Genomic DNA, 23,342 nt, shown 5'->3' with positions numbered 1-23,342 from the left:
AGGGTATTTATTCACATGGCCAGGGAAAACTGCCCTGGAAGGTGGTATCTCCAGTAACATAGTTCTGTAATTCTCTAAGGACAAAGTCAGAGCAATCCATCTGCAGGGGCTAGGTTTAGCAGCAATAGTTCCTGGAACACCACTGAGGGTTTAACTAAATACCAACAAGACTTAAACCTTGCTTAACTGATGTGCTGAATTCATAGCACAAAGTGCTGTGGCAGGAGAACTAAAAACAAGCTGAATGTTTTCTGATTTTTAAGTTGTAAAGTAAGTTTTGTGGGTGTGTTAGAAATTGAACACTAGTTTTTCTGTGTCTCTGCAAGTTGAATCCAGTGTAGCAGAAAAGCTCCTGTCAGAGCTGTCTGTTTGGTAGAGTATGTTAAAAATAAACAGTTATAAATAGAAATTTGTCCATGATTTAGCTATTTTTAGGTGTTCTGAAATTGTACAGGATTTCAAAACATATAGTTAGCTGAAGATACCTGTGATCCCTGGTGTTTCAAATCTTAAGAGCTATGTTTCTTGTGTAAGGCTGACAGTTTGTCAGAAAGTATTGCTTAAGGGGTGGCTTTCTTGAGGGAGTGAACAGCTCCATGGTCCAGACTCACAAAGCCAATAGAGATATAGTACATTTCTAGAAATGAACCCAGCTCCCCAGAACTATTGCTGCTTAATCCCTATAAAGTTAGAGTTTCCTCACCTGTACCACTATGGATTAAAAAAAAAATAATAATTTTGAGCCGAATGCTATAATGTGGAAAAAAGATGTGTCCCTGGTAATGGAAGTCTGTGGCCACCTATATATATGTATATTTTTTTTTTAATGCATACTCATATTTTTATAATGGATGGTTCTTGAATCAGTAAGTCACGTGAATGACTGGCACAAAGTTGCATTGTTTGACCTGGGAATTGTCCTGTGTCCTGTTCAATCCTTCATTACTACTTCCAGTTCCCCTTGACCACACACATTCAACCACAGGGGAGTATATAAACCCAGAGAGGAACAGAGGAATGCTAGGTCAGTACAGGGAGGTGTCTGAGGTGCTCTGGTATCTGAAGTTCCTGCTGCTGTCTTCTGATGTGGATATCCTAATGAGGGAAGGTTTAGACAGTAAGACCACAGGCTGTGACTTTGTTCTTTTTTTCTTTTTTTTTTTTTTCCCCATTTTTTCTACTAGCTGTTTAAGATTTCACCATTGATCAGAATTACATCCTAGAAGGCAGCTAGGTCCAATGTTTCATGTTCTTGTTCAATGGATCCCTCCAATTCCACTCACAAAATTTCCTTGTAATGCTTTTAGGTAGCCTGTGAAGAACTTGTCGAACACTTTCATGTCATCAAGCCAAATAACATGAGACAAACTGTTGTGCAGCCAGAAAGAAAAGGAGTATTTGTAAGGACAGTTGTTTTTAGCATTCTGTAATCTAGTGTGTGATGCCACAACTAGTTATGGTTCCATCAATCCACAGCTGTCAGGTAACAAGCTGAGTTGTACTAAGAGTTTTATTATACTGTGCTTTGCTCAGTAATGCTAGGCAGAAAGATGAATGAATGTTAAAATCTTATGAATTAATGTCTTGAAGTGATTTGCAGGTGTTTCTGATACAAATAACAAATCAAAATCCTAAGAGTTATATATTAAGGAAGACTTAAGTGGCATGGGATGCATGTTGCATGTACCACTCAGATAGCATGACCAGTTCATTGTTGATCATTTATCTTTTCAGAGTTGGTTGCTGGAGTCCCGAGGGGAGCACAAAACTTTGGCTATGTATGTACTGGACCCACATTTTATCCTTTTTATAGGGAGAAGTCAGACTATTTGGAAGGTTAAAGGCTATGTTATATTTTCTGTCTCTTTGATCCTAAACTTTCTAATCAGAGAAAACTGCCACTGACTTTCACCCTCAGGCTTACCTCACTGGGTTGAAATGCTTTACTGGTTTGGTCTTTGAATATTAAGCGCTTAGTCCTTTCTGAAGTATGTGTTCAGTAGCCAATTACAAGCATGATTTGAATATGACTAGTATCCCTATACCCACTGGGTGTTATGAGACCTAAACTTACCCATAGGTTAGCATATTTCACGTGCAATGCTGTGTCCACAGTGGAGAGAAGTCCAAGTTCAGATTATTTATACCCAGTGCTTATTTTCAGTGCTCTAAGTATATACACTGAATACCAGATGCAGAGAGTCATGATATGCAGTTAGAAGGGAAGGGAGAAAACGATATACGTGTGTGGATACAGCTTTTACCTCATAGCAAAAAAAGTTTCAGAACTAACCTGACTGGGAAACAGAGATCCCAGCCAGAGACACATTCTGTAGTTTTGTGGACCCAAAACTCCTTGTGTCTCTGGAACTTATTGATACCATTTTTCAGAAGAAAGATGTGTATGTGTGTGTATATATATATTTAGGTAAGTATGTATGCATGTATATATTTTTTTTCTGTTTTAAGTTCATGTTCTCATGCCTAATAATATAGTCACTGATTAGCAGATCATCTGTGATTTGCTGCTGTTCAGTGTCCAGTAAGGAACGAAAATAGTCTTTTCCCCATTTTATTCATGGGGGACCTGAGACTCATAAAATCTTAGTGATTTATTCAAGATCATACAGGAAAACTGTGGTGAGACAGAAGAGAATTGTTGTTTTTTCTTGGCCACTTGGACCATCCTTCAGTGTGTCATGTTGGTTTGCAGTGATATTACACTGTAGCATCTCCGTGTTTGCTTGAAACTTTCCATATTTTTCTGTTACCAGGTCTCAATTATTAATTCTTCAGATTTGACATTTATCCAGAACTTCACTGGTGAACAGGTAATGTCAAGCAACTATGTGATAAAATATTTTATCTCTAGAGGGTATAGTTTCATTAACATAGTTTCAAGAATATGTAAAATATTTTTTAGAATTAATGACCATAGAAACAAAGAGGATTATCAGTAAAAACTTTCTAAAAATTGATATCTGATATGAAAGCCTACCTGTTGTTTTTCATTTCCAGATGGCGTCTTATTTTGGGTACACTGTTGCAGTATCGGATGTTAACAATGATGGGTAGGTTACCAAATATATTCAGCTCCACTGAACATTCATAGAAGCAATGCCTGATATTTATTAATAAAGACAGGTTTTCAGGTGCTTGATACCTCAAAATGCTTCTCTTGACTTCTCTGCTTTTCTAATTCTGATTGTTCACATAGTCTTATCTTCGTGCAATCACAGTGGCACAAATGTTTGCAGGCCTAGTTTGGGTGAGTCTGTCTTCTGAATATTTATTCAAAGCAGTGTGGCAGAGCGGGAATGTCCAAAGTCTTAGGAAACAGATCGAGGTAGAAGAACAAACAGTGCTAGCTACTGCTGTGAGGAGTTAAGTGAAAGTCAAAAGTTTGTTCTCGCACTCTCAAAAGCAGGTAAGTCTTCTCACATGTGAACCATCCATAGCTTCACTTCTTAATTTTAAAAACTTTACAATATCATCAGCTCCTCATTCCAACATCTGCTGGATGGCCATCCATTTTCATCATCCAGAGGACCAAAAAGTGTCTACTGCCCATAGCTGTTATGACAGGCATTGTATTTCTCTGAAGAGGAATGCTGCTCAGCTCCCAGGGTCATATCTAAGACACTCAGGGATTTTAGGCCTTGTTGAGCAAAACGCTTGCTAACTTTGAACTCATGTAAAGTTTGATTGTTTTATGTTTTAGAGATGTAAACATGTAAAATGTTTTAGAAGATCAGGACTTTAATAAGTGAATATTGATACTAGCTTTCTAGCAAGGAAATAAAGATCCCTGAAGCTCAGAGCCTTGGAAGTCTGCACAAAGGTGAGCCAGGATTATACTTAGAGCTGTGGCATACTCTTGCCTTTTGCAAAATGTCTCAGATGTATCTACTTCATATTCTTTTCTTGTGATTATTTCTTATTAGGTGCTTAACATAGTGCATTAAATAATTTTTCTGGGCTAAATCATAGCTTCCCGTTAGTGACTAGTGACTCTTTAAAGTGAAGGATAGAAGAAAAGAGAAAAGTAACAAGGTGATATGTTATTGCAGTTCCAAAACAAAACAAAACAAAAAAGAAGCTTCAACAGTTTGTGTGGTGGCTTCATAATCTTTGTACTCAAATCTTTTCCAAGTTCTGAGGGTCAAATTTTGTCATAGTACTATAGCTTTTGAAAATTCATATTTTTATGATCTACAGAGTCAGGATTAGTTTAGTCCCACCGTAATGCATTCCTAATGTGAAAGGGTGGAGAAACATTGATCGAAGTTACAATAGACACTCATTGGACATTTGGGGAACTTGTTATTTAACTTCTCACTGAAACAAACTATTTCCTGTGCAGGTTATTTCCTGTGGACCATAGGGTCACTTGGCAGGTCTCATAATTTCTGTGTACCTCTAAGACCACAGTTTATGTCAATAATATAATCAAACTGCTGTTGAGGCCTGTGTGGTCTCCCAGTCTCTATCTTAAAAGAAATCTAATGACTCTCTCTGAGGTCCTAACAACCCACAGAAAACAAAACACAAAAAGCTCTACTTGATAAACATGTCTGATTAGATATGTAGTCTGTCTGTGCTGGTTTGCACATATAGTTGATAGAAATATTTATCTGAAAGGGAGAGTAAAACAGAGAGAGAGGAAAAAAAAGCAAAAGGGAAATGACCACTTCAAATTCACTTGGGTTTTTTTGCAGCTAAGGACAAAGGAGGTAGCAATGGCCTTATCAGTACAAGAAACCTGATTAAGTTATATGCTGAAAAGATTAATAGGAATGATGCTTTGCTGTAATATGACTGAAGACATGGCTCAAAGATTAGGCTTATCCTAGGAAAAAAGCGCTGTAGACCTGCTCCAGCAGTTCTGCAGGTGTTGCAGGGTAACTCTTGCAGTTTTGTCTGGACCACATCAGGACTGTAGGCAAACAGGGAACTTGAGGATATTGTTTGAACTACTGTTTAGTTGCCCACTGCTAATAATGAGAAATCCTCAATGAAACTTAACAAATCAAGCGTTGCCATCAACTTACAGACTACATTCCTAGTAAAGAGGAAAAAAGAGAACACTTTCAATTTAGACTGAAACAGTCCAATAAAAAAGTGGAATAAACTGTTTACTGGTCTTTTATTTGGCCTATATCAAAGCTTCCCGTAGTTACACTTTGGCCTCTTGACATTTCCCATAGTCCTGCTTTTTATTACTCGTCAGGATACAAAGAAACAGCATGCAGTCTCAGCAGGTGGTCAGCTTGTGCTTTTTAAAGATTTTTTTTTTATCAGAAGGGAAGCAATACTGGCTGGTTATCTTTCTGTGCTGGAACAAAAATAAATATATAATTTATATTAACTGCAACATCTTAGTGCAGTAATGAAATAAATCTAATGAACCCGTTCAAAATACCACTGCAAATTGAACTGCACTTTATGGTTTAATATTACTGTCCAGGGGTTTTTGCTTCTGCTTTGCTTTTATGGCCTTTTAAAAGGGATCACACCACCTGAATTTGGCTCAGAACTCCAATTTTCTAAATATAAACTCATACAATTTAAAGGCCAATTGAAATATCGTCCTTCACCAACAAAAATGCATAATTGTAATCATATAGGTATTTATAACCCAACAAGTGACCCCCTTTGACTGCTTGATGTCTAAATACTTAAACTATAGGAGCTGGAAGGTAAAACTGACTATAAAGCATGGTAAGCAGCAATCGTTTGCTTATTACCCACTTGGAGAGAAACCAGGAATAAGTAAATGAGGATCAGAGAGAGCAGAGTAGCTGAAGAATCCTTCCCCTGGCTATAGTACACTGCTGTGACAGTGGAAAAAAAAAAAAACAAAAAACAAAAAACAACAAAAAACAAACCCCAAGCCCTAGAATTGCCTGAGGGAGAATTCCTTCTTGCAGAGGACTTGCTGAAGCAGCTTGGCTTGACTTACAGAGCTCGGCACTGACAGAGAAGGGGGAAAATCAAGAGGGTGAGGAAAGGAAGGCTTTGGTGTGGGTGCGACATGCAGAGACTGGGAGGGAAGGCAAACTAAGTGCTGCGGGTGTTCCAGGCAGCTCTGCTGCCCGTAACCAGTTTAGAGATAGGTCAGTGTAATTTAGGTGACTCCCTTCCTCGCACCTTTCCCTCAGCACATCAGAAAACGAGCCATCTTAGCTACTGAGATCTGGTCCTTGTTCCCTGGACTATTCATGCGTTTTATACAATCATTGTCATTTATTTTAACAAAGTAGAAATTTTCCTAGAAAAGTAACCCAGCACTGTGTACTTCCAGCTGAGCTGCTATCATCCCTGCAAAACAGACTCCAGCTCCTGTCTGCTTGCTTTTTGTCTCACCTGGTGAATCTTGTATTCTGGATTAGGCTTCTGCTTAGAGACTTTTAGGCCGCTGTGGATGATAGATAGTCTGCCTCTCTCTTCTCAACATTTTAGGCACTCTGGATATTGCTCTATGGACCAGAGTTTTAAAGATACCTAGGTATCTACTTATTTTACATTGATGTACTGGGAGCTTCCTGGCTCTGAATCTTTTGGTTCCTTACCACCTCTAAAAAAAATCTTCCCTTAGTCTTTCAATCCTTCATTTGTAAAATATTCATTGGAGCCAAGCTCATCTTTTACTTCATGGTTTATACAGCACATAACATCATGGGGTCCCAGTCTTACTGGGAATATCTGGACTGCTATGTAATAAAATAGTAACTGATGATAGTGCTACCGTGTGATGCTTTTAGTACACGGCGTATGTAAAATAACTTGTAAAAAAAAAGAGCATTCATGATCTGTTTTTGTTATTCCTATTGTTTCATGGCAACAGTTTCAGCTGACATTCTGTCCCAACCATGGACATCTTCCATTAGTAGAGGAGGACTTTTGATGTTTAGTGTGAAAGGAAGATCCCACCTTTGATGTCAAGTCACCATCTGCTTCCTTCCTTTTTTAGTTATTCATGCCATGGTGTAAAATCTGACATACAAAGAATAGAACAACTGTACCAAAGTGACCTGACATTTTGAATTACAGTTTCCTGTATGGAAACATACTATAAAACTTAATAGAAAAATAACATTTCTAGAAGTACTTTGTCACAATTTATAGACGGTATAAATTCTACTAAATGAGATATTCTATACTAAATTCTATGGTATGTATCTTAGAACCATAGCATATATCTATGGTAAAGTAGTAGCTGAGCTACTCCTAAATCATACAGTGTTTTTTCTATCAGGACTGGGTAAACCAATGTAGTGCAATTTTACTGATTGGTTTAATAATGAGTAAAGCCTTTGTGAAAACATTACTACTGGGAATATGATGAATTGAGAGTAGAAAGTTTTCTACAAGTTTTACAAAGTCTGAACAAAGTTTCATGTTAGAGCAACAGAATATGTTTTCCAAATTAAAAATTCTGGGATCAAGTAGTACTAGTTATTTACAGTAACAGAGTTCCTTGATATGGATGACTAATGTCCACTGCATATAATTGGAATTGTCCTATTAGTTTATATGGCTTGAGCAACCATCAGAAATTAATCTGATACTATCCTTTCATATCTCAGAATAGTCTATTAAGAATTATTTTTGCTTGTTATGTGTCTATCAATCTTGCTTGATTTTATTCTTTACTGTCCAGTAAAGGGTCTTTTTTTTTCCACTAAATAAATGTTGGTAACATGTTTCGAAACACCCCCATTTAGAACAACAAGCAAAATATCCCTTGCATGTCTGTCTTCTTTTACTGATTCTTCTCAGAGTAGCAAAGTGGACAGAAGGACTTTTCCGTCTAAGCCTCATACTTTTTGTGACTTTATTATGTCCTTTCTCTTTAATACTTAATACAGCAAATTATGTGAGCACTGCAATTACTTGTGTACCTAATACTCAACAGAAGTGTTTTCAGAAATAAAACTTTGGCTTTGTCTCCCAGCTTCCATTTGAATTAGTGATGAGACATTCTCTATTAATTGATGCTCTAGCCATGTTTCATGTATATTACTTCAAAAATCTGCTGGAAAGTGGCAATTTTTGTTCTGTTGTTCACTTACTGATGTATAATTTTTAGAAGCTAGATTTTATACTAAAATTTGTCTCTCACTAGCACTGTTAGTAGCATGGGTCTACAGAATTTGTTCTTGTCACATGGATCCCCTCCAAGTTAAATTCCTGACTTCCGGATCATTAACTGCGAAGTATAGCTTTTCAGTGTCTGTTGCGGGCATAAATTAAAGTGCAAGAAATGCCGTTTAAACGTAGGACGAAACGTTTTTGCTGTGAGGATGATCAAACACTGGAAGCAGTTGCCCAGAGAAGTTGTGGAGTCTCCATCCATGGAGATACTCAAAACTGGAGTGGGCACGGCCCTGGGCAGCCTTCCCTAGTTGACCATGCTTTGACCAAGTGTTTGGACTAGAACTAGTGCCTTTCTACCTCAGTCTATGACTATGATAATTATCAGCTTCCTGTTTAACAAATGCATTAACTGTGTTGATTACACTCAATCTGTCAGTGACACTGGTTTTTGTTTGACTATTCCAGTTTAGATGACATCTTAGTTGGTGCCCCACTCTTTATGGAACGAGAATTTGAGAGCAAGCCTAAAGAAGTTGGGCAGGTTTATCTGTACCTGCAAGAAAGTGCTTTCCTCTTCGGAGATGCGCAAATTCTGACAGGCACTGAAGTGTTCGGTAGATTTGGCAGTGCAATCACGCACCTTGGAGATCTCAATCAAGATGGATATAATGGTAATTTATATGTAATGTAGTAATATATATCTCTGTATAACATTGAAATTAAAAATGGCTAAGCAGTGAATATGAAGTGTCTGCGCAGTGGCTGAAAAAGGCTTTTTAACATGTAACTGCCTTTGAAAGTCAGGGGAATTTACACTTATCCTAATGAAACTGATATTGAGGGCCAAGCCATGAAAGGCTTACCTATAGGAGGGCAGTAATATTGACTACGGTGCTATTCTTTACTAAACATTAGTATGTTCATTTGAATAAAAATATTGTTTGTTGGTTTATGACTAAAAGTACGTTTAACTATTTAGTTAAGATGTTGCATTTGTTTAAAAGCAGAGTTCTCCTTCTCTCCTCAAATGCTTGGATAAGTTTGGGAATAGAATGAGGCTCAGTAAATGGAGCATTTTGCCCACAAGGAAAGAATTGGACAAGTACAGACGTGCTATTTTGGAATCAGACTTCCATTGGTACTTAGGCACCAAAAGAAACAGGTGCATAACGGGACCTTTTTCAAATGTCTATAGCACATGCACACAACAAAACATTCATGTAAGTTAACCGGGAGCCTAAATTCAAGAAAGCAGTCCAAATAAACTAACTTGCATAATTATCTGAGATAGCCTGGATGCCTTGAGCACCTGGAGTTAGCCTCCTAGACATGGTCAGTAACACCCTAGTTTTCCCAGCATGCATTTCTTTACTTCTTATTTCCAGGATGTTAGGGATCGGCAAAGCAGGCATCTCTTCATCTAAAACCCCAAGGAGTTTTTCCTGGAGGAGATATTTTGCTCAGTAGCCTTAAAGATAGTTGGCCCACTAAGGAAAAATTAATGGACTTAGCTCCTCCTTAACTTGAGGGCTGTTTTTCATGGTGCTCTAGCCACTAGACTCTAGGGCAATGTCACCAACGTGTGGCTCCTGTGCAAAGGATAACTGCTGCCAGTAGCCATAGGATTGTACTGAGGTCAGGGCGCATAAAATCTGAATACCATCCTATTGGTGGAAGTCACTGGTTTGTGACTGCTGCGAATACCGTCACTGGGTTGCCCTGGAATCCCACCATGGAGTTCAGCCCAGCTGGACCCCACGGTGGAGACTTCCTGTTTTCTACCTGTGAGCAACAGGAGATGCCCTCAGCTTCTTTGGGCAGGGAAGGTTGGTGTATCTCTCACTGTATAGAGAAGGCTAAGAAGGATCTAGAGCCAAAGTCTGCTTCATAACTGAAGATGCCAGTCATAGAGCTTTGATGCACTCCTGCCTTTGGAGTGAAGGTACAAGTTCCAGGTGCTGAAGTCAAGTTTAATAAAAGAGTCCAGCACCAGCTCCTAGATCAGATGAGAGCTGTAGATATGTATCCTCCTCTAGTGTTTCCTGTTGGCTAGCTCAGATGATAGGGTGGCTGTTGAATCTCAATCTAGACCCAAGATTCTCTCTACACCCCGTACATAGGAACTAAGAAGAGCATTGTGAGTTCTGCTTCTTTAATATGGCACCTCATTTTTTAAGGACTGCAGTGCTTAATTGCATAATGCCCAAGGCCTTCTGTTGAAGTCTTGACTCGGTACTATTCCCATTTCTCAATAAGATGCTGGCTTGATATAGATGAAAACATTATATTCCATTGTTCTCTTTTGCATACTAAAGCACTAGATGTTTGAGGGGGGTGGGGGTTTTTGCCTATGTTGAATATTTTATCTGGAAAAAGAAAATTAATTTTGTCTAACAGCTGTTCCTTATTAATTAAGTGATAGAGGAAATCAAGGAAATTTTGTGTCTATTTAAATACATGGAAGTAGAAACAGGCATTCATTAGATCTTGGTTTATTAAATTATTGGCTTATTAAATGCCCTGGAAATACGGTAGAGGAATCCAGTGTGGACTGGCTATTTATAATGGAATAACCCCTTCATAGGATGATTTTATAAGCTTTTGTCATGAAAGTTTGACACAGAAAAGACACTACAAACATTTTTGATCATTTGCCTTAAAACTAGAATCCATACAGAAGTACAGAACATTGAAATTCTTGCATGTATGTAGCAGAAGCCATTTATGTCTATTTTCCTCCAGGCACTTAATTTTTGTTTAATTTTAATTGTGCCCATTCTTTTTATTCTTTTATTACAATGCAGACATTGCTATTGGTGCACCATTTGCAGGAGAAGACAGAAGAGGGAAAGTGCTCATTTATAATGGATACAGTAATGGGTTAAATACTAACCCTTCACAGGTTCTCAATGGAGCCTGGGCCTCACAGTCCATGCCTTCGGGATTTGGCTTCACTCTAAGAGGAGACTCAGATGTAGACAAGAATGATTACCCAGGTAAGATTTTTCCATTAGAAAGGGAATTTCATACTTCCATTCTCTGGAAAATGCATCATGCCTAAACTGCTCCTTTTGGGAGGCAGAGGTCTGAATAAAGAATAGGCATTTTTGGATACCTCTAGCTTGCTTTCCTGAGAGTTAAAATCAGATAAAACAAATACTCCCTTTCCTGTCAAAAGACATGATCAGAAAGGCAAGAAAGAGCTTAAATAGCTACATTAACATAAAACATGTGAAGTTCACAATAAAAAGCTTAACCCTTTCCCCCCACTTCCAAAAACTGAATGCTTTCAGCTTATTGAACTTGTAAGGTCTCCTTCATCCTGGCATTCTTTCTTGATTAAAAACATGTTGGGTTGTAGAAGAAAGGATTGACTTGGTTGTGTTGCTAAGTTGTTTTTTGCTGTCCAAAGAGACACTGAGCTATATATAGGTTCTTAATGGCTTTGATTACATTACCAAAAAAAGCAAAGAGAATGCAAAGACATTGCTTAAAGGCAGATATTTCATTTGGGCCTTTCCATCCCTTTTATGTTTTCATTCTGCTATATGGACTCTTCCTTCTTAGTTTAGCCTTCATTCTTCTTCTTGACATGCATTCAAATTCATCAAGTTTGTAACTTTAGTTGAGTTTTGCTGGGTAGGTATTTATTTTTTTAGGGGACATGTTTGTATCATCATAAGTAGTCTGAATGCTGGAGCTATTTTAAATGTGCTTGTATTTACTCTCTCTCTCCTCTAGAAGCAAATCTGTTCTGTTTCTTTTCATCACAACTCAGAAGCCTTAGCAAGGATGTGCAGTAAAACATTGTATTTTGTTATTGTGAAAAGTTCATCCACAGTAAAATGCTAATAGTCTTTACTTCCCTAACTTACTATGAAATCACGTTAGTTAGTTTGGGCTATTTAAAGGCTAGTGTTCTTAAAAGTTGTATTGTTTCAAAAGTGAAAACTGATTTACAAAGGGACAAAAATGGGATCTCTTTTACCTTTTTGTGATGGAGTGTAAAAACCTTGAAAGAGGTGTCTTTTTTCAAAAGCGGAAGAGAGTTTCTGGGAAGGGGTGTTTACAATAGAAATTACGGTTTTACAAACAGAAAAGCTGACTGCAGGGTAATAAAGTGAGGCTATCACAAGACGAAAGCGAGAGGAGCTTTAGCATTTGAGAAAAGAAAGGGCTTTTAAACACTGTTCTGACTTTTGTTTGCATATTGTTGATGTTGCTATTAATAGTTTTTCATTGTCCATGACTAATGAGGTTCTTTTGGACAACAGAGCTCTTTCTTTATTAAGTTTCAGCATGTAAACATTTCCTAAAGCACCCACAAGGCCCCCCAGCAAAACTAAAGAAAACAGGATATTGCATTCCTGACATTTCTAAGATTGAAAAGATAGAGAGAGGGAAGGGAGAGATTCCTTCATGTCTTCTTTGAGTCACATGGGGAAGAAAGAAGAGTAGAAGTCTAACTAGTGTATTAGCATACTTTATGTGGAGCATCTTCTAAGCTAATTTGTGAAAAGTTTGGGTGATGGGTCTTGATCTTTCTAGATGTGTACTGAGGAACTGCTATAGTCAATTCAGTTGTGAGATTTCTTTGAGTTATTCTACTTGTCATTGTTGGCTCCACTACACAAACAACTTGCAGAATTTCACATTGTGATATCAGCTCACTATGTGTTAGACGCTTTGATTTTTATTACATGAATTACTTATTTTAGCAAAAAAAGTCCCTGTATTTACTGTAACTAGCTTTTCCCTTCATCCCTCAGTTGAATATCTGGATGAGCAGTCCAGAGTATTGGTAAGAATCTGTCAGAAAATGACAGAAGGAAAAAACCTTACTCGGTCAACCACCTCTTCCTTAATTCACAAAGACTTGAAGCACCAAAATGGAGCTGTAAAAATAACACAACCATGGCAACGTATTAGCACAAAAATAGAATGTCTTCCTATAGGAAAAAGGAAAAAAAAGAAAGGAAATAATACAGGGAAATGCAAGTCCAGGACAAACACACTAAGCAATGAAGTAAGTAATCCTTCTTGTGTCAAAGAGCTTTTCTTCTTCACCTCCTGACGGAAATGATGAAGGGCAGCCCTTGTACAAGGAGGAAACAAGGGACTGAACTTGGAAGGAATAGGAAGGAAGTTTTATTTTAGATGTCAGCTGAGAGGCAGCATATTTGCTGACTATAGAAGGTCTAGTAAACTAGCCTTTAATTCAGTGCTTCCCAAACTACTGATCATGATTGTGATTCAAAGAGGTTGTGAAAGATTAGAAAAAAATCTCAAAAAATTTAATCTTGGCTTTTTAATGTGTATATTATAAACTGAATTATGCTGACTCATCACTCTCAGAAGTTCATTTCCCATAGACTGGGAAATGAGAGCCAGCTGTAATGTCTGGCTGCAGGTATAAACATGTATTGCCACAGTCTAAGGTGAAATTCTCCAAGCAATTAGCTCTTCCGTGGCTAGAGTTCAAGTGTTGCATGAAGACAAATGAGCTCAAAAAGGGATCACACTTGAAGAAGTTCAGGACTGACACCAGTTTGTGAGGACCCGTATAGCTATGCTTGTACGATTTACTCAAGCCCTTGTGCCTAACACTGTTCGTGAGGCAGGCATATCCCTGCTAGGAAATGAGAGGCTGAGAGATGGGAGATACTCTGCCATTTCATTTTTAATGCATTGTGTAGCATTTTTAGAGCTTTTAGAATTTCAGACGTTCTTCTTTAAATCAGACCATGTATTAATGTTCTTGGAGCAGGTCACAGACATGGAGGTCAGAAGATACCACCTGCTTCTGCAGCTTCTTGCGTCAGACCACTGAGCTTCATCCTGGGATTGCTGTATTGACCCCAGGAACAAGTGCTCTTAGAAACTGAGTTACAAGTTGGGGAATACAGTTCCTAAAAAGTGAGAGTGAATCACAGTCAAATTTTTCTCCTATTGGACAAAGGTTAAATCCACTCTTGGTTGGGAGTTCATTTCATTCTGAGATCTACCTATTAGCCTTCTGGAGAAGAGCAGCCATTTGGTACAGGGAGTGATGTCTTTCTCTCTTCATCCAAATGCCAGTATAAGCTCGAAACAGAGAAGGAAATGGGGGGCAGACAAAGGCTGCCTAATACTCAGTGCTGTTCAAATCCCCCAGCTTTCCTGTGGACGGAGGAGTGGTTTTTCCTTCCTCCTCTTCCTACAACTCCTGGCCAGCAAAGGGAGAGAGACCATCTCCTGCTTCCTGGTCTTATTTAGGAAAGGCAAAGGAAGACTCTTTTGTCCCCCAGGATCCCAGCAGTATAATAAATATGGGAGAAAACTGATCACGGACAGGTTTAATGGTGCAGTAGCAGAGCAGGCAGAGAAGAACATAATCCAGCCATACCGATACAGATGAAAGATCTGTCTAGCACCGTAGCATGTCTCCAGCAGTGGCCAACAACAGATATCCAGGAAATTGTATAGTTGTGATATTTCTCAGAATATTCACCCAGCTCTAACCAACAAGGTGTCCCTGAGTCAGAGTTGGCATCTTCAAATTTAGTAGCCCTTGACAGGTTTTTCTTCCATGAATTTGGCCCATCAGTTGTAGAACTCATGTGAACTTTTGGCACCTGCAGCCACCTGTGTCAGGAGGCCCCACAGCCTGACTGCATGTTTTGTGAAGAAGTAATTCTTTTCACTGCATCGCATTCAAGTCTTGAATGTTCCACTGGACAGTTTCTTTGGATCTGCCCTAGTTCTTATACTGAAGAGAGAGTAAACAATTCTTTTTTAGTCCACTCTTCTTTTACAGACCTTTGCCATATTCCCTCACTCAGCCATATGTTTTAGCAATCATGTGGAAGGAACCCTAATTTACTTAGTTGTTCCTTGTGCAGACACAAATGGCATACCAGTCCTGCTGTACCAGATGATGGTTCAGTCTTGCCATCACTGCTGCTGCTTCTTCATACTTTTTTATGTAAAGAGCAGTGTGTAAAGTGTGACTTATGTCTGGCTAAAGTATGGCTTCTAATAATAAAGATTTTAGCATTGACCTGGGTTTCGAACATATCCAACAACAAAAAAAAAAATCTGTATCTTCCCTACTGAGAAGAATATCAGAATATCAGAATTAGTACTTGACAAAACAATAAACCTGAATCTTTTTCATTGGTATCAGTGATTATGTTTGTGCAAGAAAATAAAGTGAGCCAGGAACTGTGGTCTGGCCTTGAGGCTACATGGCACAGCACAGCTCAGCATCATCAGATGAAACCCTCCTGCCCACTGAAACAGGATGACCGTATCCAAACTGCCTTTTGGGAAAGGTCCTTGGCCCAGGCTATTCCCCAGACCATTCCTGGCCACTGTCTGGGAGAATACTAACTTGCACACACTAAAATCAGACCAGAGTCAGTGCTAACAATTTAGAAATCTGGACAGTACCAACACAGTGCTCAGTCTCATCCCCTGACTTTATTTTAATTTCACTTGTGTAGCCACTCACTGCACAAAGCACGGGATATAGACAGCTGAATGGCCACCTAGTCAACATCGTACCTAAAAATGAAATTTCTCTAGTATGGTCCGCACGCAGACAGGGCTGCTTTTCCGTCTTGTTAGCAGTCCTGTCACTGTTTGATCATCTGTCTTCAGCTGCATCTCCACAGCTTTCCAGGGAAGGACTTCTGTAAATTGTGTCGTACTTGCAGATACTCCAGATGTTATATGCCCAGAACTGTTCCTTTATCAACACAGATATGGATGATAATATGCCTTTGCAGGCTCGGGGGTAGTGGGAAACTTTCAACCCTGGGAAGCAGCAGAGGCAGAAAATACAAGCACATTCTCTGGCACTAATTTCCTAACACTGACATAATTGTAACATCTTTCAGCAGACAATCCATTTCACAGTTTTCTGACAACTCATGTTCTAAGGTCATATTCAAAGGAGAGGATCCGATCTCACACTGCTGTAGTAAATACTAACTTAATGCTGCTACTCTGGATTGACAGTCATGTAAAAAGAAATAAAGAGGATTAAAGAAATAAAGGGGGGGAGCAGTGAATGGAGTGAAAAAGTGTAAAAGATGGGCTTTTTTATCAGTTTAAAATATGGAAAATACAGTGGCATTTGGAAGGAATTATGTCAAGATTCTGTGGCCTACTTTTCAGTGCTGAGGTTAGGACATGGCAAAGCAGCATTGTGCTGTATCTAAGGCTGTACTAGCAAGGCCCATAACAGTTTGTATAGCCATGGGATTCTCTGTAATAGCAGCTCTTCAAGGTTTGCCCAAGATATTCTGAAATACCTGTCTCAGCACAACCTTCCTGGCTGTTTCCTACGCTGTAACATCTGAGCAATGTAATGATAACTTTCAAAACATTTTCCACTCCACTCTCAGTAAATATGGGGCTTTTAGGGCCCCTTTGCTCCATCCTGAGTTTTATTTGTGTCATCAAGGCCTGGAGCAGGGAATGAAGCCTCAGCTTAGGCATGTATTTTGAATTGCAGTTTGTTTTATTTATAATTTTGTCTTTTTCTATTAGCATAGTTCAATTTTCATAGGAACAAAAGAAATCCATAAATCTGTTTAATGGGAAAGAAATTTGTTTCATTTGGCTTCTGGGCATCCGTTCAAAGGTGGTCCCCAGCGAGTGCTTGGAGTCTGTTATTATCTAGGTGATGGTGCCACACTTCCAGCTGGTTCATCTATCTGTGCAGGGCTCAGGCATTTGGAGGCTGTAAGGTTTCCACCCTCACATTTCAGCATACGTTCAGTCACTTGATGGCTGATTATAGCTGAGCAAATAGTTTATAATGAATAACTTACCCAACTCATTAAGCTTCCTTTCTTCTTGTGGCATATCCTCGAGCAGACTGTGGTTTCTTCAAATGTGTTTGTGAACCAGGATGATTTAACCAGTCTCTTTTAACAGTGTGGGCAGATTCAGAGCAGTGCTCTAGATGAATTCACTATTCAAAGACTGTTGATTACTTAATTAGTTAATTGCTCAAATAAATTATGCACTATTGTTTCTGCTCCCTGCCTGTTTAGATCCTTGTGTAAGTCTTCCTTACTAACTTAGAGAGTTACCCTGGAGTCAGTGCCACTGAACCTTCATCTTCAAGGTATCCCACTTTTATACAAACACAGCTGTTGGCCTGTTCTTTTGGTTATTCTTATTAGTCAAGCCTTTGTCAACACAGGAAAATGTATAAAGGCATCTTCATGCCTTGTTATTTTGGACTCAGTTATTATCTTAAGAATAGCATGTAGTTAGTATAAACAAATGACTCTAGAAACATTTTAAGAAGAAAACAATTGTGATAATAAGACAAAATTTCAGTAATCCAGTCTAATCTTATTAAAATAGGAGTATTTAACAGCTTCATCTGTTAAGTACATTAACTCAAATAGCAGGAAGAAAACCCTCAAGTTTCTTTCTGAAGGGCAAGGGTTCTTCAGCATTCATAATTTTTTTGAGAACAATAGGCATTGTGCTAATAATATCACAAATCATAATCTAGTGATGATTAAATTATGAACTTGGTCCAGATTTGTGGAAGACAAACAAATTAAATCAATGAGAAGCTGCATCTGCTCTGGTAAGAAAGGACTGCTGAGTGTGGGAGCCAGAACAAGGGCATGGGTTCTGCCAGCAAGTGCAAAAAGCTGAAGTGTTTCTACCAGCTAATTATGTTTTCACATGAATAATCAATCAAAAATGTAGTGACATGCCAAGAATCTCCTACAAATACATTAATTTTATGGCAAATTATTATCTGTGCAATTTACAGGTATGCTTTGTAAAATTCACTGAGTTATTTAATGAAATCACAATATTGTGCCCAATGGAATATAAGAATAAAGCAATTAAACCTAGTAAGTAGTGATTTACTGAAGTGATAAAACATTAACTGCCCTCTTTTGGATTTGTTTGTAGTATAATGAAGTGAATAATAACATTGTATTATGAAAGGGACTCATTCAGACAAAAGGGGAGCATTGAAATTAATTAGCCTTAGGTGTTATCCTTAACAGATCTGCCACCAGAATGGTTGAAAAACAGAGAAGGATCAGGGTGTTTGAGAATGGTAGGCCTGGAAGAAAGTGACTCTGTTTTGGGTGGTGGTGTTTGTAATATTTAACTAAATTCTTGAGTAAAGTTGGCTGAACTGGACAATTCCATGTCTTTTATTATGGTCAAGCCTGAAGTAATGGCCTTTTAAAGGAAATTTTCTTCTGGACCTTTCCTGCTGAGATTTGGAAGTGTAGTGCTCTCTGAAATCCTAGAAAACAAATAGAAATCTGTTCATGGGCCTTTATTGGCACCTGATCTGCTGAGGGAAATAAATAAAACCCAAAAAGGCTCACAAAGATTTTTTAGCAGTTTCGTTATGCACTTTTATCACTCTTTTATGAAATTTCCATTAGCATCTGTACTCATATAGGATTCTAATTGTTTTCCAGTTCCTGTGTATACTATGTTATTAAACTCACAGATTACACAGAGTGATGTTTAAAGCTGTCAGCAAATCATTCTGAGTCCATAAAGCCAACCCTTTCCTGCCTGTATCCTGGTAGAGTTGCAGTGGGGAGGTGACTCAGCTATCTATTTTTTCATTTTTGAGTTTCTCTCATGTGTGCTAGTTATGTAGCCCTTCATTGGCTGTTGTTCTTGGCCACTGTCCCCCAGGAAGCGAGATGAGATACCATGCCTCGACAGTTTCTCTTGGGACTGCTGGACAGACGCCAGTCAAGCGCAGGGCGCTGCACATGCCACATGTTCCTCCCTGCTCAGACTCCCTGGGCTACGTCTCTCACAGGGATGGAGATGTCCTTTAAAAATACCAGAGGATCAAAGAATTTGCTCAAGTTAATAAATGAATATATCTTGTTGAGACTGGAGGTAGGACTTCGTTGATCTTCCTACTTCCTCCAGTTGGTTGAAGGCTTAGTCAGCATCATGGCAAGTTTCTGTCCCTTATCACATGGTGTTTCAGGTCTGGCACAGCCACATGGCAGAAGGTGCAGGTAAACAGACCAGCTTACAAAATCCAGTGTGCTTTTCAGTGCCATCTGTGAATGCTCTTTCCTTAAGTTTTTATGATAATTTTATCTCAGAAAATGGATTTTCTTCACCAGACAACATCTTAAAACCCTTCCCTTCAGAGCAAACTAAAATTTGAAATAAGCATTAGTATTGTTTAACTTTGAACAGTGCCCCTTGACTTCAGTTAAGTACATGCCAAAGACACTTGTTTCAGGATTAAGCTCTGTGAACTCCACCAGTTGGGATTTTAGTGCATACAACCCTCAAGCTGTGTTGAAATGCAAGTTGAAAATTCCTTTGGAGTCACTCCGTGCTTGTTTTCTTAGTTTTTGCAGTGTGGTTGTGACCCCTCAGCTCATTTATTCCACTACAGCGATGAGGCAGAAGTGCACGGCTGCTGCCACCGGCCTGTCCTTACAGATCTCGGTTTCTCTGAAGGGTAGCAACTGATAAAGGATCTTCTCAATGAGATGACATAGGCAAAGTGGTCATTTACTTGAATCTATGAGGTCCCTCATCCTCCTGAAAACAGGAAATATGAGAAAAGGAGGAGTGAAGGAGATTTTGTGGTTCTGATAACTTCTCTCTCTTTCTCTGTCTCTTTATTTATACACATTTTAATCTGGGCTTGAAAAAAACCCCTCACAAATGCAAAGAAGCAAATGTTTTTGTACGCTTTTCTTCAGGCTCTGTTTGGAAGGGTTATAAGTAGTTAAGCTGGCTTTTTTTGCTATGTAATTCCAAATTGCTTGTTAAACCCTTATTTTTCAGCTAGTGACCTTTGCATCAGTGACATTGCATGTGTAGCATTAACAAGCAATGAATAAAGACAACTTCTATTTTTAGGGGGGAAAGTTGCCAAACTTCAGATAATTTAGACATGCATTTTTTCATAGAAATGATTAGTAACTTTTCTTCTGCAGAACACACAACAAATTCAAAACTTCTGCTTATAAAAGTGCTCTGATTGGATGTATATTCAAATCTCATGGATTCATATCAATGTCAAAAATGTTTTTTCCAATGATGGGTATAGGAGTTGCACCCCACAAGGCAATGAAAGAAAGAAGAATAAAACTACTGCTCTGTAACAGAACAAGTAGAAGCAAAGCAAAATCGTTAATGGGTCTTCCAGTGAATACTCTGCTTGAATATATAATGACTTGGTCCTTATATTAGAGCATAGATGTCACTACTGGGTATAAGTATGTTTTTTTTGTTTGCATATTCATTCTTAAGTCCACTTTTCCTACTGAGTAGTTTCAGTCATTCAAGCTCTTTGAGTCAAGAATAAACATGGCTTAGACCAGAGAATAAAGGACATGTCAGGGAAAAAGTTAAAGCTTCCAAACAAGAGCAGGATGAGCATAATCTTGGCTGCCCTTAGAGTATGCTCAAATAGGCCTTTGTGATGGTGCCGTGACTGGATGTCCTCATCTGTTTTGCTGTGTCTCCAAACCTGGCTGAGGTGGCCATATGGAAAGGCTGCTCATGGAAAACCAGTCTTTTGGTGGCTGGGGCCTGCTCTTGCTGCTCTAGACCCATTACTCTGTCTTCAAATAAGCTGTGCTCTGTCGCAAAGAAATCAGGATTTAACTATTAAGCAGATGTACAAAATCCCCTTTGATATTAAGGTGGGGATGCCCAGATAGTGGAGACCTAAGTCTACACAGCTGTAGATACTGAAATTAAGAGCTCACTCATACTAATGAGGCTAACTGTATCTGACAGACTCATTCATTTTACCTTCGGTTTCAAATTGGCTACCTTTTATTAGGCTTACTCAAGTTGTGTGTTCAGGCTTTCCCTTGTGCCCATGAAGGGTTGGAGTGCTTTAGTTTTCAATGAAAGATCAAATTATGAAATCATCACAAGAGCAGGAACTGGTCTTGGATAAGTCTTGGATATTTTGTCTCTGCCATAACATAGCCCCATACTGAAACCTTTTGAGTTACCAAGTCTAGTATGAAACAGTATATATCCTAAGTTAAGTCTGTTTCAGAATTCATAAAGAGTGTCCAGTTGGGAACAACAGCACAGAAACCCCTTCCTTCTTGTCTTTCACTTTCTGTTCATAACATAATGTTTCCTTTTCCTTTTTTTTAAAAAAAATAAAACAGAAAAAACCCAAACACACAACCAAAAAAACCCATAAGAATATTGAATATTTTGGGGTTACCATGGGTGCTGCTATCAGGGAGCTGCCAGGGAAAGTTCTGCCATGTGCGTTGTGTAGCATTTATGGTGATGCCCGTGTCTCAATCAGTTGTTTATTTAAGAAGAAAATATCTTTAGGTCTTGGTACTGTGTGCAAGTTGTCTATAAAAGCTGCTAATGAAAAGGACTCATAAATGTCCTAAAAAGGAGATGGAAACAACACTCATTTTCTTCTGCTATTTTAAGTGTTCCTGACCCTGAAGCGTATTTCTCTAGGCCAATGGAAGTAGAAAAATGTAAATGTTGTACAAAAAGAGGATCAGACCCATAAACTGTCCATGCCTGCTCCTATTAGGACATTGTTCAATGGAATTCATTGTAGGACAGGCTGTTGCCCATGTGGAGTACTTTTAAACTTGTGAAATACTGACTATCTGAAAAGCAGACACAGTGCTAGGAAACACACTGCCAGACCCAGCCCAAACCCACCCAGCTAATTAGCATCAAAGCTTTGTATTTGCATCTTGCTTGATGACTTCAGGGCTTCTTAAGCAAACCAGTGCTCAAACTATGGAAGAAGCAAGTAAGGGTTTGTTTACAACCCTGAGTACTGGTTTAATTAACTCATTTAGATCAATTTAGGTTGCCAGTCTGTACCACTGCAAGGTCTGTTTTAAGACTCAGTCTACTGAATTGGACATGTGTAAATCAAATCTTATAATAACAACAGTGGAGTGAAAGGGGTGCCCAGATGGACTCTAGGGGCTTTGGAAATGGAACAAAGCTCTCCTTTTCTTGAACTGTGCTCCAGCTAGAGGCAGCAGGAAAGCTGATCTTTTTTTCCTCACTGCTGGGCTCCAGCTTTTCTCCAGCAGGCCGGAGTGGTCCAGCAAGCCAGTGTGGATCTTTCCAGAGAGCCCTTTGTGGGGACTGCAGGCAAAAAGAGGAAATATTTGGGCCTGTAGATTCCCAGTCCAGTAACAAAGATGTGCCCAAGGCCCGGTGTAGGGCTTGTGCTGTTGCCTCCACCAGTTCTAAGTGGTGACTGATGGGGAAAAGGTGGCCTTAGAGGGATAACTATTGTAAGCCTTAGCACATGCTGCTACAATGCTGAAAACATTAGAAACTATGAAATCAGCCATGCTATCACCTGTGTGTTGTATTTATGTACACAGAGATTTAATGCTTAAATTAATGAACAAATTACTTAAAACACAAAGCAGGATGGGAAGGATTGTCAGGAAGGATCGCCATAAATTTTCAACATGACCTATATGAGAGTCATGACAAAGTGGCTTGCATCTCTTTGTGTAATAGTCAATTAATGGTTTGGAATAAAATGTATAGGGGTTAATGGCATCCTTTCTCACCCTTAATACAAGTTGGAGAGAAGCGAGATTGTGGCATGGGTGACCTTGTGTTAAATAGATTGGCACTTACTGGATACAACCAAGACATTTATGAGCCCATCTCTGACAATGTGAAATATTTTCTTTCAGGTACACTGTTGAAAAAATTACTTAGAAAGGAACATTTGTTTTATGTTACTGCATTTTTAATATAAATAATCTAATTTAGGCTGCAAAAAAAAAAGTATGAGAGGCTTCTATATAGTTCTTCTGAAGCTGTTTTGTTTTTCCAGATTTAATTGTAGGTGCATTTGGAGCTGGAAAAGCAGTTGTTTACAGGTACGTGGTAAATACAATGGATTTTTTATTTTACGTCTTTGGTGGGAGATCTGCAAATAAAAATATTTCACATTCCTGTGTTTCCCTGGTGCAATGTGTAAAAGATGCTCATTACAATTGATAAATTAAGCATCTTGTGAGAAACAAATGCTTTTTTCCCATGCTCAAAACTTGTCATTTTCAATGAAAATTTCCATGCTTAATCTTAGCTCAAGAAGCTTCTAGAATGTTTGTCTCCTCAGTTATTTTTAAATAAGACAAGAAGAGAAAATGTTATCTTTTCTACCTTTGAAGCAATGTCACACACATTCCTATACAGTTAAAAAGTTCTTCCTACAGCTCATCAGAGAGAAA

The 23,342-nt window shown here is 38.7% G+C and overlaps 1 protein-coding gene across 1 annotated transcript in view; it reads left to right on the top strand.

Annotated features, from left to right (window-relative positions):
• The window catches only part of ITGA8 (integrin subunit alpha 8), a 128,786-nt gene that overhangs the window by 22,224 nt on the left and 83,220 nt on the right, over positions 1 to 23,342 (top strand). Inside the window, exons 9-14 of the mRNA XM_068404603.1 lie at positions 1,735 to 1,778; positions 2,775 to 2,831; positions 3,019 to 3,071; positions 8,566 to 8,771; positions 10,905 to 11,096; positions 22,943 to 22,988. Of these exons, the coding sequence (XP_068260704.1) occupies positions 1,735 to 1,778; positions 2,775 to 2,831; positions 3,019 to 3,071; positions 8,566 to 8,771; positions 10,905 to 11,096; positions 22,943 to 22,988 (598 nt within the window). The remainder of the gene's footprint in view (positions 1 to 1,734; positions 1,779 to 2,774; positions 2,832 to 3,018; positions 3,072 to 8,565; positions 8,772 to 10,904; positions 11,097 to 22,942; positions 22,989 to 23,342) is intronic.

This window comes from Nyctibius grandis, chromosome 7, assembly GCF_013368605.1.
Source record: "Nyctibius grandis isolate bNycGra1 chromosome 7, bNycGra1.pri, whole genome shotgun sequence".
In the NCBI taxonomy this organism is placed as follows: Eukaryota; Metazoa; Chordata; class Aves; order Nyctibiiformes; family Nyctibiidae; genus Nyctibius; species Nyctibius grandis.
The sequence above is the reverse complement of the archived record's forward strand: the minus strand, read 5'-3'. Positions and strand labels throughout refer to the sequence as shown.